The 13,251-nt window shown below is 41.8% G+C and overlaps 1 protein-coding gene across 1 annotated transcript in view; it reads left to right on the forward strand.

Annotated features, from left to right (window-relative positions):
• Positions 1-606: 606 nt before the first annotated feature.
• The window catches only part of CCNYL1 (cyclin Y like 1), a 271,003-nt gene continuing 258,358 nt past the window's right edge, over positions 607-13,251 (forward strand). The window contains exon 1 of the mRNA XM_030209142.1: positions 607-986. Within this exon, the coding sequence (XP_030065002.1) occupies positions 809-986 (178 nt within the window). The 5' untranslated portion in view covers positions 607-808. The remainder of the gene's footprint in view (positions 987-13,251) is intronic.

Genomic DNA, 13,251 nt, shown 5'->3' on the forward strand with positions numbered 1-13,251 from the left:
GCAACACTCCCTCCTCTTTCAGCCAGCGCCCCCTCGTGTCCATCCTGAGATGTACTGGGTGGGGTTTCCTTACCATTCCCAGGCCACCAACAGGGCCTTGTTTTGGACACAGTGGCAGCCTAGGCTGACAGTGAAAACCTAGGCTACTTGACTCTGATGGGGGGAGGAGGAGAGCCTTAACCTTAAGCCAGCTGCGCAGCTTTGCGCTGAAGTGACATAACTACATGTAGAGGGGAAGCTGCAAGCTGGACGTCACACACTGTGGTGCGGTAATTAAAAACGTAATTGCATTATGGTGGGAGCGCATCATGCTTGTTTGCCTACCACCCACCAAAGGGTTAATCCTCAAACGACCATCCTCCTCCTCTTTCCCTGACAACCCTGCTAAAATGCCATTTTCTAAGCTTGAATTCAGAGGTCAGCGCTGCCTAGAAACCACGTGCGTTGCAGACACCGCCCCCTCTTTGCGGCTGTGGCCAGCGCCGTAGAGGGGCGTGGTACAGAGGCTGCTCTCGCGCACCAAAAATATCGCTCAACGGTCGCGCGCACGCACGTATACGTACGTATGTCTAGCCACGCGCTCGCCTCTCTGTAAATGAAATGAAAGCGTTCCTTCCGTCAACCGGAAGAGAAGGAGTGAACGCGAGCCGGTTTTGGTGTTTGTCTTTCTGCCTAGCTTAGGTAGCACAGGAGTGGTGATGATGGCGGTAATCTTGTAGCCTTGGTTTTGCTTATGTTGACCGGCGCCGTAGTTGGAGGGTAGAGTTGTGGTGGCGTGGTCGTCTCCCTACTCACTCTTCTTTCCGGAATGGGGAATACGGTGACTTGTTGCGTGTCTCCGGGCGCTAGTCCGAAGCTGAGCCGCGCTCGGGGGGCGACCGAGCGGCAGACAGCTGCGGCGGACGTCTATGAGGTGGAGTTGGAGCTGGCTGAGACTGTTCCCGAACCTCGCTTGCAGCACATCAGTGACCGGGAGTTCCCAGATGGTAAGGAGAGGTGAGGTGGTACCGGGCGCGGGGTCCAGCATGAGCCTTTGCTGTTTATTTAGGATTTTGATAACGATGTACTGGCTCGCCCTGTCCAGCCTTTATACGCCTCCCTTACCCTATGTCTCCCCTGCACCTTGGCTTGACATATCCTGTCTTTTTCCTCTCGTCACTTCCCATGCCAGGCACCTCTAAACCCTTCTTGTTTTCCCGTCCAGGTATGCTGCTTGGAAAGCATGTGGCATTTCTTGAAGGGAAGAAAATAGGAAGAGCTAGAGAACTGATTATGAATGTGCTGGAGATGATTTTGTTTGGGTTGTGTTGCGTTCTGTACCTCTTTATAAATGTCATGTATAGGGGTTATTCAATTAACGTTTTGAGGTGGTACTGTTACAGTACTAAAAGTAACTTATGTTTATGATATTACTATTTTTCTGAATAGTTAGTTTTCGAGGAAACTAGTTATTAGTTTGTAACTGGTAATCTCTCTTCAAATCTGCAAAACTACTGAGCCACAGGAAAGGCTGAAGTTTTTGTTCCCCCCCCCCCCTAAAATGTTACCATTTTATATATATATATATATATATATATATATATATATATATATATATAAAAAAGCTCATATTCTAATTCACATGTGAAGGGAAACGGACACTCCTATTTGATCATTCATGTGCCTTTGATCTTGTATAACATGACATGTTGATGATACTTGCAGATATAGGAATAACTGGAAAGGTTTTTTAGTTTGTTTTTGCTCACAACCTTTTCAGTTGTAGCTCAAGATGAGTTGCGCAACACTGGGTGTTTATGGGTTTTTAACTAATACATCATACAATGTGAACATGGACAATAATCTTTCTGAGAACTGGAAAGTTCCTTGCATGGTTTCTCAAGGATCCCTTTTGTCTCCAATAATTTTCAATGTACTCTTGTACACTCTGGGGTTTGAATAAAAAAAAATGGGTATATATTTATGCAGATGATATTTTAATTCCTATTAGTAGTTGGTCTCAATCAGAGATGTTGGAACTTCAAATGGGACTAATTCTGATAGAAGTTTGGATGTAAAAAACCATTTCCCTATGGGTATCGCTAGCATTTAGAGAGCACTAAAAACGTTAGTGCACTTATAGCACAGCTTAGTAAACAGGGTCCTAAGAGAAATAGGTAGATATTTTTGGGAGGATGAAAATTAATGGTGCAGTCCATCATTTTGAGTCAGTTGGATTATTGTAACATCATATATTTCGGTTGTTCAAAACAACTTTTAAAAAGGCTCCAAACTATTCAAAATATGGCATCTTGTCTAATTTTTTTCATTAAGGCATTGGATTGTCTCTCTACCTGTATTAAGCTGCACTGGCTACCAGTTGGTGCCAGAATCTTGTTTAAATTGTCATGGTTTATTTATAAAACCCTAAGGGGTATGTTTACTAAAGCACGCTATAGGCATGTTAGCATTTTTATTGCACGTAAATGGTTGACACACATTAAACGCTAATGCGCCCATAGGAATGTATTGACGCGTTAGCGTTTAATGCGCCTTAACTTTAAAAGAGCATACTTAATAAACATTCCCTTAAATGGCATGTGCCATCATATTTTCATGGCCATTTAAAGATAGCAAAAAAATAATAGGGACTTGAAAGGTTATGATTTTATTCCTACCCTTCTCCTAGAGGTATTAAAACATTTTGAATATTCATTCTACTTCCAAACAGCCAGATTTGGAAAAGAAATTTCATCTATAATTGGATCGTCTGGTTCCTATTTAGTATTTTGTCGTAATATTCTATATAATAAAACACACTTCCAACATTCTGAAGCTGACTGCATGGCTGAGGCATTCCTGCTCTCTGTATCCATCTCCTGAATTGACATCACGTACTTCCGGGTTCGTCACAAGCAGAAGTGATCAACCACACGAGATTTCTCGGCTTCAGAATATTGGCGGTGCATTCTATTAAATAGGATTGGTCAGATCCTTGAAGCTCAGCCAGAGCTCAGCATCCTGCACAGTAACGCTCAGACACCAGAGAGAGAGGGGGGGGGGGGGGGGAGTTCTCTGTCACACACACACACACACACACATATTCTCTCTCTCTCTCTCTCACACACTGTATCACATTCATTCTCTGTGTCACACAGTCACTCACACACTCTCTTGGTCTCATACACTCAGTCTCGCAGAGAGTCTGTCTCGCACACACTGTATCTGTGTGAAACTCTCTCTCTCTCACTGTGTCTCACATACGCACTTGCACACACTCTCATTCTCACACACACACACACTCTCTCTCACAGACACACTCGCACCCAGACTCTCTCTCTCACACTCGCACCCAGACTCTCTCTCTCACACACAGTCACTCTCACATACACTCTCTGAAACATACACACTCCGAGGAAACCCTTGCTAGCGCCCGTTTCATTTGTGTCAGAAACGGGCCTTTTTTTACTAGTTAAGACATTTATTTAGGAAGCATGTATTGAATACAGTATAATGCTTTTGAGACAGCCAGTAAAATGTTAAGAGGATAGGGAGGTAGGGATATTTTTTTTCTATATTTATTTTTATTATAATTCTTGGAATTGATCAGTGTCTTATGTAAATCGCTCTGAACTGAAAAGGTAGTGTGGGTAATAAGTGTTGTGTGTGTAAGTAGCAATTTTTTTTTTAAAGGTTTTACCTATGTATACAAACATATAGAATGCAGTGTTTTTCCTTGGACAGAAAATCATTCTGAGCAGTTTACATGTATTTTGTAATGGTAATATGTATAGGGCACTTAAATCTACACACACACTTGATTAACTTGTCTGTGGGACTTGGAGTACCTCTGCTAGTGCGCTAAAGTCAGGCTAACCAGTGTGCTAGGCTTTGCATACTGGTTAGCTTGATTTTAGTGCACAATTTTGTGGGTGCCTTAAGAAAAACCAGGTTTTTCACCTGAGGTAACTATGCACATAGCGTACATACCAGTACACAGCATATATAAATCCACTGTAGTGAAGCTTTTGGTTAATCAATGTGGATGGCAGGTAAGTGCATAGAAGATCAGAAGGCTGAACACAGTGCTTGGCTTCAGTGTCGTGTCTGAGGAGACTTAAAGGTTAGTTCAAAACCTCTGCAGGAGTATTTTGTGTCTTGTTGCTTCCCTTTACTTTCAGTATAATATGCAGCTTTCTTAGTGTGTGGGAGGTATGCAGGTACAAAGAGCACAAGTACTAAACTGTGGGCAGACAGGTTTGCACATCAAAAATTGTATTGGCACCTGTGTTGCATATGCATACACCTGTACATGTTCTGGAATGCTTTTCTGTACATATGTAAGTGTGTTTACAATAGTGTCCTAACAGATGTGTGCATTCAACTTGGGTACCAATTTGTGGGGGAAAATGTATCTGACTAGAGAGCTGCATGGGGTGAGTGAGGATTCTGTGGGGATCCCGTGGAAGTGTAGTGTTGGGCCAGCCTACATATCCTTTCCTTGTGCCATGTTAATTATATCGATCTTATTCATTAATTTTTTTAGTGCTAACATTGAAATCCCCATAAGCACTAAGAGAAGTTATCAAGATGTGGTAAAGTAACTCAAAGGGGTGAAATGTCTGTCCCCTTGCAACTCTCTGTAGTTCAGACCCATGTATACATGTCTGGTGTATTCTCCCTTGTTGATGTGCACTCTTTGTGTAGGGCTGGTTTGTATATTTGGTTACTCCTTCCATTAGTAAGCAGTGTGCTAAATGTTGGCATACATCTCTAATGCAGGGTTTCTGCATTGGCCCCCGAATGCAGAATCCACCTCCCTGGGGCTTTTGAGGAAGCTTCACTAACTGCTGGTCATTGTATATTTAAGTTCATTAAATGTGCGCCATACACGAACACCATATGGACCATCGCACCAATCTTTTTCTGGTGTTTCTGCAGCTTTTGATACTTAGTACATTGGATATTGCTGAGGCATTTGGCAGGGTGTGTGGGGTTGCGGGATCGGTGCTGGAATGGTTTGGTTCTTAGTAATGGGAAGGTGCAAGTGTGTGTGTGGAAGATCAGTTATCTTCTTTGAAACTAATTCAAACCAGGGTACCACTAGGGTCTGCTCTGTCTGGGATTTTGTTTCATTTCTATTGGTCACCAATATGTCATCTTTTAAAATCATTTGGAAGCATATTTTCAAAGTACTTAGATTTACAAAGTTATGTAGTAATCTGTTACTTTTTAATTCTAAGTGCTTTGAAAATGAGCGCCCCTTGGTTTATCGTATCAGATTTATGCTGATGACATTCAGGTTTGTGGGGTGTGTTTTGCCACTGACAGGGTCTGTCCCTGATGTGATAATCCAGTTGCAGAATCTTTACCACATAAACCAATGGATGACTTTGAACTGCCTAGTTATTAATGTTTCTAAGACAGCTTTTATTAGTGACAGGCTCTCTTGTTCAATTTCCCTCTAAAATTGTGTTCTGATATGTGATTCCAGTTGTCCATGTTATGAAGAATTAGGAGTTTTTCTTGATTCAGCTTTTAATCGAAGTCTTATTTTTAAGCTGATGCTTTTGAGTAAATTGCGACCCTTACTTTTTCAACATCTGTCTGAGAAATTATTGCAGAGTCTAGTATTATCTGGATTGGATTATTGCAACATTGGGCCTGTCAGCAGTTTGTATTCAGTCTTAACAAATTGTTCAAAATTCTACAATTCGTATGTTATATGTTTTGTCAAAGAATGATCATCTCTCTCCTTTTTGTAAGAAATTGCAATGGTTACCTCTGTGAGAGAGAATTAGGTTTAAATTGTATTCATAAATTATATCAGGAGTCATCTCCAATATTTGACTGAATCTACATTGGTACAGACAAGATGCGAGACTTCATGTGTGTTGGAAGTAGAGAGTTGCACGGGGACAGAAATCCAACCTGTCCCCACTGGAATCCAACCCGTGCCCATTCATCCCCGTAGGGAATCTTACCTGTCCTCACCCACAAGAATTTAGTGGTACATTAAAAAAAAATCCTGTGAGCTCTCACAGTCTCTGGGTTTGAGCCGCAGCACGGCAGGCAAGGAAGGAACGGAAATTGGAACACTCTGGTGCGCACATATAAGACTTCTCTGATTCACTGGCACTGTGTGCTAAGAGATCACCACATACACACGCCAGTAGGTCAGGTGTCATCTGATGCTCATGCTTATGTTAGAGCTGAGGTCTGATCATCAGCCCAGAAGCAGAGAGGATTAATAGTAATAGTAAATGACAGCAGATAAAAACCGGATCGGTCCATCCAGTCTGCCCAATAGTCACAATCATTATCAATTCATGATTAAATCAACAATGACTGTGATATTATATACGTGATTATGGTCTTTCTGTGGCGTTTCTGGGACATAGACCATAGAAGTCCGCCTGGCCCTATCCTTATGTTCCAACTGCTGGAGTTGCCCTCAAAGCCCACTCCAGCCTATTCATCTTCTCATTTGCAGGACACAGACCGTAAAAGTCTGTCCAGAGCTGTCATATTCCAGCCACTAAAGTTGCTGTCTAAACCCTTTCCAGCCCATCCAAAACCAGATTGCCATATATGAGACACAGACCATACAGGTCTCCTGGTATCGGCCCTAGTTCATCACAGCCAGAGTTACCATGTAAGTGTCACACGACACATCCACACACATGCAGCCATTTAAGTTTAGGTTTTTTATAACTTCCATTTTCTGAATAGAGATCCTCTGTGTTCATCCCATGCCTTTTTGAATTTCGTCATCATTTGTATCTCTACCACCTCCTTAATGGAGGCTTTCCACATCTGTCCTGTTAAAGCGAGGAGGAGGAGGAGACAGCACTCAAAGAACTTGGTACTCGGTAGGTGAGAGGCTGGCGCAAGTGCAGCATACACTTCCACGGGAACCCCACAGGAACTGCTTCCGTCCCCATGGGATCCCCGCAGAACTGCTTCTGTCCCTGCGGGAATCCTGCGGTTTCCGCAAGATTCCCGCAAACCCCGTTTCCGTGCAAGTCTCTAGTTGGAAGTGCCAGACTTTCGGCTTTATCGCCTTGAACATACTATGAGGAGGATTTATTCTGTAGCTGGACCTGTTGAATGAAACAAATTGATAACCCTCCTCAGGAAACTGAAAAACTTAGTGTTTAAAAAAAATTACTGAAGCAACATTTGCTAGAACAGACAGCCTTCACTATTGGTTACAGTGACTGTACGCTATCTTGATTGAATGTTGACTGGAATGATATTTTGTTTGCTTCAGTGACGTCAGTGGCAAATAGAACGTTGAGGGTGAGTTTTATATATATATAGATGTTTGTACTCTGGATAAGGGCAGAATAAATTATAATAAATGCAATGAAGCAGTCACAACATACACATACAGCAGTTTTTGTTTTTTTTTAATTTATAACATAGCCCTTTCTGTTTTGCCTGCTGCAAAATACACTTGCATCTTTCGCAGCACTTTATTCATTTTATAAAAGGCTTCATTCCCATCGAGCCTTTTATAAAATATTTGCAGTAACACCTACATGACTTACATGCAGGCAAACTCTAAATATCACTTTGTATAATTCTTGTACTGCAGAAGAGATTAGGGCTGACTAAGAATTTTGCTTATCCCATGGAATGTGTTTGAATGGGCATCTTGAGAGCATATTTATAAACTTTGATCATCACTCTTTGAATTATACCATCTCTAAACTGGATTGGACTTGTTGAGTTTCTACAAGAAGTAGATAGCATATTTGAGTTAAATTACAGCAGTTTGTTTTGAGTATTTTTCAGTATGTGTTTAGTTACATCAGAGGTATGCCATGAACTTTTGTTTGCAGCTAACCATGGACATTGTCCTTCTTTATATACCCTTCCTAGACTTGTTGCAGTAATAGTCCTCAACTGGACTGGAGGTCATGCACTGGGGCTCTTCTGGAACTTGCAGTCATGGTTCCTAAATACAGCCAATATGCTACTCCTATTCTCAGCTGTGTGCTGCTGCCTGGTGAATGGAAGATGACCTAGGAAGTGGATTCATACCCCTTTCACCCCTTCCCTGCTTCCCCATTTTAAATGGAGAGAGCCATGTGCCTTTCCTCATGTTAGTGATTCGGACTGTGTTCATACTTCTGATAGTGTTCTTGGGTATCTTTTTTTTTTTTTTTTCTCATTATGGCACTAGGTAACCTACAGATGTAAACAGTGCTTGTACTGCAATAGCAAGGCCTTTATTGCATTTGAATATGTGGGGTCATTATGCTACTTGACTACATCTGTGAAGAGTCATCACTTTAGGCATTTCAGCAGCAATGATCGTATCTGTTGGCTTATTTGAAGGTAAGGTCAAAGCTGGACTCCAACTCACTCTGGCACCAGGGACATTGTTATGGAAGGATTAAGGGATCTCATCACCTCTGGTGGTCTCTTGGTATTGAGGACGTATCGATCTTTCTTTTGGAGTGATATCCAGGAGCTGATACAGTAGCACAGAATTTTTCAGTTCCTTAACATCAAGTTCAGGATGAGGAACATTGGTGCTAAGCATTGAGACAGAACAGGAAAGCAGTGGCACCTGCTGTCCACCCTCTCAAATTCTTGCATCAAACTGAGCTTGGCCTTCCTGGAAAGGACTAAGTTATGAAAATGTCTTAGGGTCTATACAGTGTCATCAGTACATTCCCCTCTACTTAACCAGGTGAATGTTTTTTTTACCTCCAATCTTAGCCTCACAGCCTTTGAGAAGGACTTGTACACAAGTATCCTTAAGGTTCTTGGTGCTTTAAATGAGTTGAAGTGCCACTGTTGAACACTTCTACATAAATTATGGTATTAATTACATATGAATAGCCATACTGGGTCAGACCAATGGTCCATGTAGCCCAGTTCCTGTTTCCATCAGTGACCAATCCAGGTCACGAGTATCCGACAGAAACCCAAGTAATAGCAACAGTTCATATTACCAATCCTGGGGCAAGCAATGTCTTCCACCATGTTTATCTCAATAGTAGACTATGGACTTTTCTCCAGTCCAAACCTTTTCTAAACCCAGATATGCTAACTGCTGTTACACTTTGGCAGGCCTGATTTCTCTGGTTGAACTTGGGGATACTATAAAAGCTAAATGAAGTTTTGAAAGTTCTCTAGAATGGCTGGTATTTCATTTAAGTAATCTTATGTTTCTTTTAGAGGTTCCCCCCCCCCCCACCCCCCTAAATTTGTAGTACATTTTTTTTTTTATTTCAGGTTTTCTGGAATCTATAGGGTTCTGACTAGTTCCGAAAAAAAGAACAGATTGACCTACAAGCCAACTTTGTTACTAAATGTGGACTTCTAAAATTTTGCTAGTAAACATGCTGGCAAAGGTTGTACCACCTTTGGTTTATGCTGATGAGATGGGTTACATGCCATAGAGTTCATCTAGTATAACTACTAGGCCCTTCTGAAGTATCTTTGGAAGTTATGACATGCTGTACTTTAGTCATTTTGAGATTCTACTATTGAATAAAGAGAATGTTTGTTTGTTTTTGACCCTTAGAGCGGGACTTTGATAGAAGTGTGTTCAGGAGTAAAATTAAGATTTAGCCAGTCATAAAAGGCAAGAGCATAACAATAGCCATTCTGGGTCAGACCAATGGTCCATATAGCCCAGTATCCTGCTTCCAACAGTGGCCAATTCAGGTCACAAGTACCTGGCAGAAACTCAATTAGTAGCACCATTCCATGGTACCAATCTTGGGGCAAGCAGAGGCTTTCCCCCATGTTCATCTCCAATACAGACTATGGACTTTTTTCCTCCAGGAACTTGTCCAAACCTTTTTTTTTTTTTTTAAACCTTTATACACTGACCACTGTTAGTTCAGAGCTTAACTATTCTTTGAGTGAAAAAATATTTCCTCCTATTTGTTTTAAAAGTATTTCCATGTAATTTCATTGTGTCCCCTGGTTTTTGTACTTTTTGAAAGTGTGAAAATTGATTCACTTTTACTCTTTCTACACCACTCATGATTTCATAGACCTCAATCATATCCCCCCTCACCCATCTCTTATGCAAGCTGAAGAGCCCTAAAATCTTTAGCATTTCCTCATATGAGAAGAAGTTCCATTCCCTTTATCATTTTAGTCGTTCTTCTTTATGTTATATCTTTTGAGCTATAGCAACCAGAATTAACACAATACTCAAGGTGAGGTCACACCATGGAGCAATAGAGACCTATTATAATCTTGGTTTTATTTTGCATCCCTTTACTAATAATTCCTAGCATCCTGTTTGCTTTTTTTGGTTGCCACCACACACTGGACAGAAGATTTCAACATATTGTCTACAGTGACACCTAGATCTTTTTTCTTGATTGCCGACTCCTAAGGTGGTGGAACTTAACGTCAGGTAACTATGATTTGGATTATTCTTCCCAATGTGTATCACTTTGCATTTAAATTTCATCTGCCATTTGGATGCCCAGTCTTCCAGTTTCCTAATGTCTTCCTGCAATTGTTTTCAGTCCGCATGTGTTTTAACAACCTTGAATAGTTTTGTGTTGTCTGCAAATTTAATCGCCTATCCTAATGACCCAAACTAATTCTATGAATCCTACTAGCCATCACATATCCAGGAGACAACAACATTGACCTTAGCTATCTTTCCAACCAAAATTAACATTTGCTTATCCTGTACCCATCCCCCCTCTGCCTCTTCTACCCTTGCTTACCCTCCTCGCCTACTCCTTCACCCCTGTCCTTCTCTACCTACCTATCACTTTTGCTATTCTTATATTTAACTTTTATTTTCTCATCAATATCCTGTAATCCCTATTACTATGTAAGCCGCATTGAACCTGCTTTGAGTGGGAAAGCACGGGGTACAAATGTAATAATAATAATTCTGTTTTTCCAGATCATTTATAAATGTTAAGTAACACCTGTCCCAGTACAGATCCCTTCAGCACTCCACTTTTCATGCTCCTCCACTGAGAAAAATGGTCATTTAACCCTACCCTCTGTTTTCTGTCCAATAGCCAATTTTTAGTCCTCAGAAGGACATTGCCTTCTATCCCCTGACTTTTTAATCTTTACAGGAGCCTCTCATGAGGAACTTTGTCAAAAGCTTTCTGAAAATCTAGAGACTACATCATCTGGCTCTCCTTTATCGACATGTTTATTCATGCCTTCAAAGAAATTAAGCAAATTGGTGAGGCAAGAATTTCCTTGGCTGAAACCATGCCGACTCTGTCCTATTAAACCATGTTTGTCTAGGTGTTCCGTAATTTTATTATTTATAATTGTTTCCACTATTTATACCAGCACTGAAGTCAGGTTTACTGGTCTGTAACTTCCCAGATCACCCCTGAAACCCTTTTTAAAAATTGCCATTCCATGGGGTCCCACAGATCAATCCAGAGACTTGTGGATTGTGTCCCTCTACCAGCAGGTGGAGGGGACTAATGGGAAGAAAATTATCGGGTAAGAATTAATTTTTCATTACATTGGCCACCCTCCAATCTTCAGGTACTATGGGCGATTAATGACAGGTAGCAGATCGGCAATTTCATGTTAGAGAGTTCTACAGGAATCTAACCTGTCTCCACTCATCCTTGCCGCAAGTAATCTCCTCCATCCCAGCTCCTGGCCTGCTCAGCCCTTACTGTGCTGCAGTGACCTTGATTTCTACCCCCCCCCCCCCCCCCCCCGAAAGCCAGATTCTACAAGCAGTAAAAATTCTAGTAAAATTAATGTCGCGTGCTCGAGGACCTTGGCATACTGTCAGGCTTCTTCCCCAGGAGCACTGGGTTCGTGAGCCCATGGGCCACTACCGTGGAGCGGCAGTGACAGGCAAGATCACCTCCAAGGTAGAGATGAGACAAAACTGGACCGGAACCCCGGACTGGAGTTCTACACCGGAATACACGGAACTGGAACGCACCGGACGGGTGCGCACTGGAGTAAAACCCGCTGGACTGGAACCCACGGGACCGGAACCCGCTGGACTGGCTAACCCTAGGAACAAACACAGAGAACTAGCAAAGCTATACACAGGCTAACAAGCCACACGGTGCCTAAGCTATCTAGTCAAACATAGAAACTCACACAGAGCAAACAGTGTACAGAGCACTCTATACACCAGGGCCCTTAGATGAAATGCAAAGGCCAGGGCTGTAGTCTGTAAGTGATTAATAAAACCCTTCCACACCAGAGGCACAGCTGCAGCAATCACCTTGCATCCAAACAGAGGCTTGACACACAGAGAAGTCAGCCCAGCGGGAGCCATCTTGGATACTGGCATAGAGGAGTCGGCGGCAGCCATCTTGGAAGAGGCATAGCCCACACAGGTGAAGTTCAGTAGGGCAATCAGCACACAGAGCCAGAGAGAAACTAAGACAGAGACAGACACAGAGACAAGCAGAAGCCAGCACAGCCACTGACTCCCAGAAACAGGGTAAGTCTGAGGGTGGTCACGGCCACAGACGTAACAATTAACATAAATCATTTTCTTCTGCACTCTGCTAAGACAAAAGATGTACAGATTAGCAGGACCCAAAGCAATCTAAAACCGTGTGCATGTAAGGACTTGATAAATGAATAAAACAAACTTTAAAGCAAATGCCCTTAATATGTAATACTTGATAGCAATAATGAAACAGTGATGGAATATTCACATAGCAAGCAGCCTGAGGCAACAGATTTATTTTCCACTGAACATAATGAACTTTGTATGAACTTGGCAGCTAATAGTGTGCTGAACTGGACAATGTTGACACATTTAGAAATTCTGCATGAAGGAAGCCCTTCCCTCATTATTCAATACCTCTGTGAAATAGTAGTAGTAAAAAAAAGGCAAGTGCATTTTTATAATATACCACTGTAATCCACAAAAGGAGCAAATTCTCACATGCAATCTTTTTCTTTTTATTTATTTATGTATTTATTTCACTTGTATCCCACATTTTCCCACCTGTTTGCAGGCTCAATGTGGCTTACAAAACCTGTAATGGCATCACCATTTCAGGGAATAGAGATACATTTGGTGATACGAAGGTATCAATAATAACAAAGGCTAACAGTCGATCTATTCAAGCAGTTACAGAAAGAAGACGATCAAAGTGAAGGAGGAGTGTTGATGTGTTGTGGTTAGTTATGGCTTCTCGTGGTAGGCCTTGGTGAAGAGAGAGGTTTTCAATGATTTATGAAAGTTTATTTCGTTAATTGCTTTCAAGTGTTTTGGAAGAGCATTCCACATCTGCGTGCTCTTGTAGGAAAAGCTGGCCGCAT

This window comes from Microcaecilia unicolor, chromosome 7 (genome assembly GCF_901765095.1).
Source record: "Microcaecilia unicolor chromosome 7, aMicUni1.1, whole genome shotgun sequence".
In the NCBI taxonomy this organism is placed as follows: Eukaryota; Metazoa; Chordata; class Amphibia; order Gymnophiona; family Siphonopidae; genus Microcaecilia; species Microcaecilia unicolor.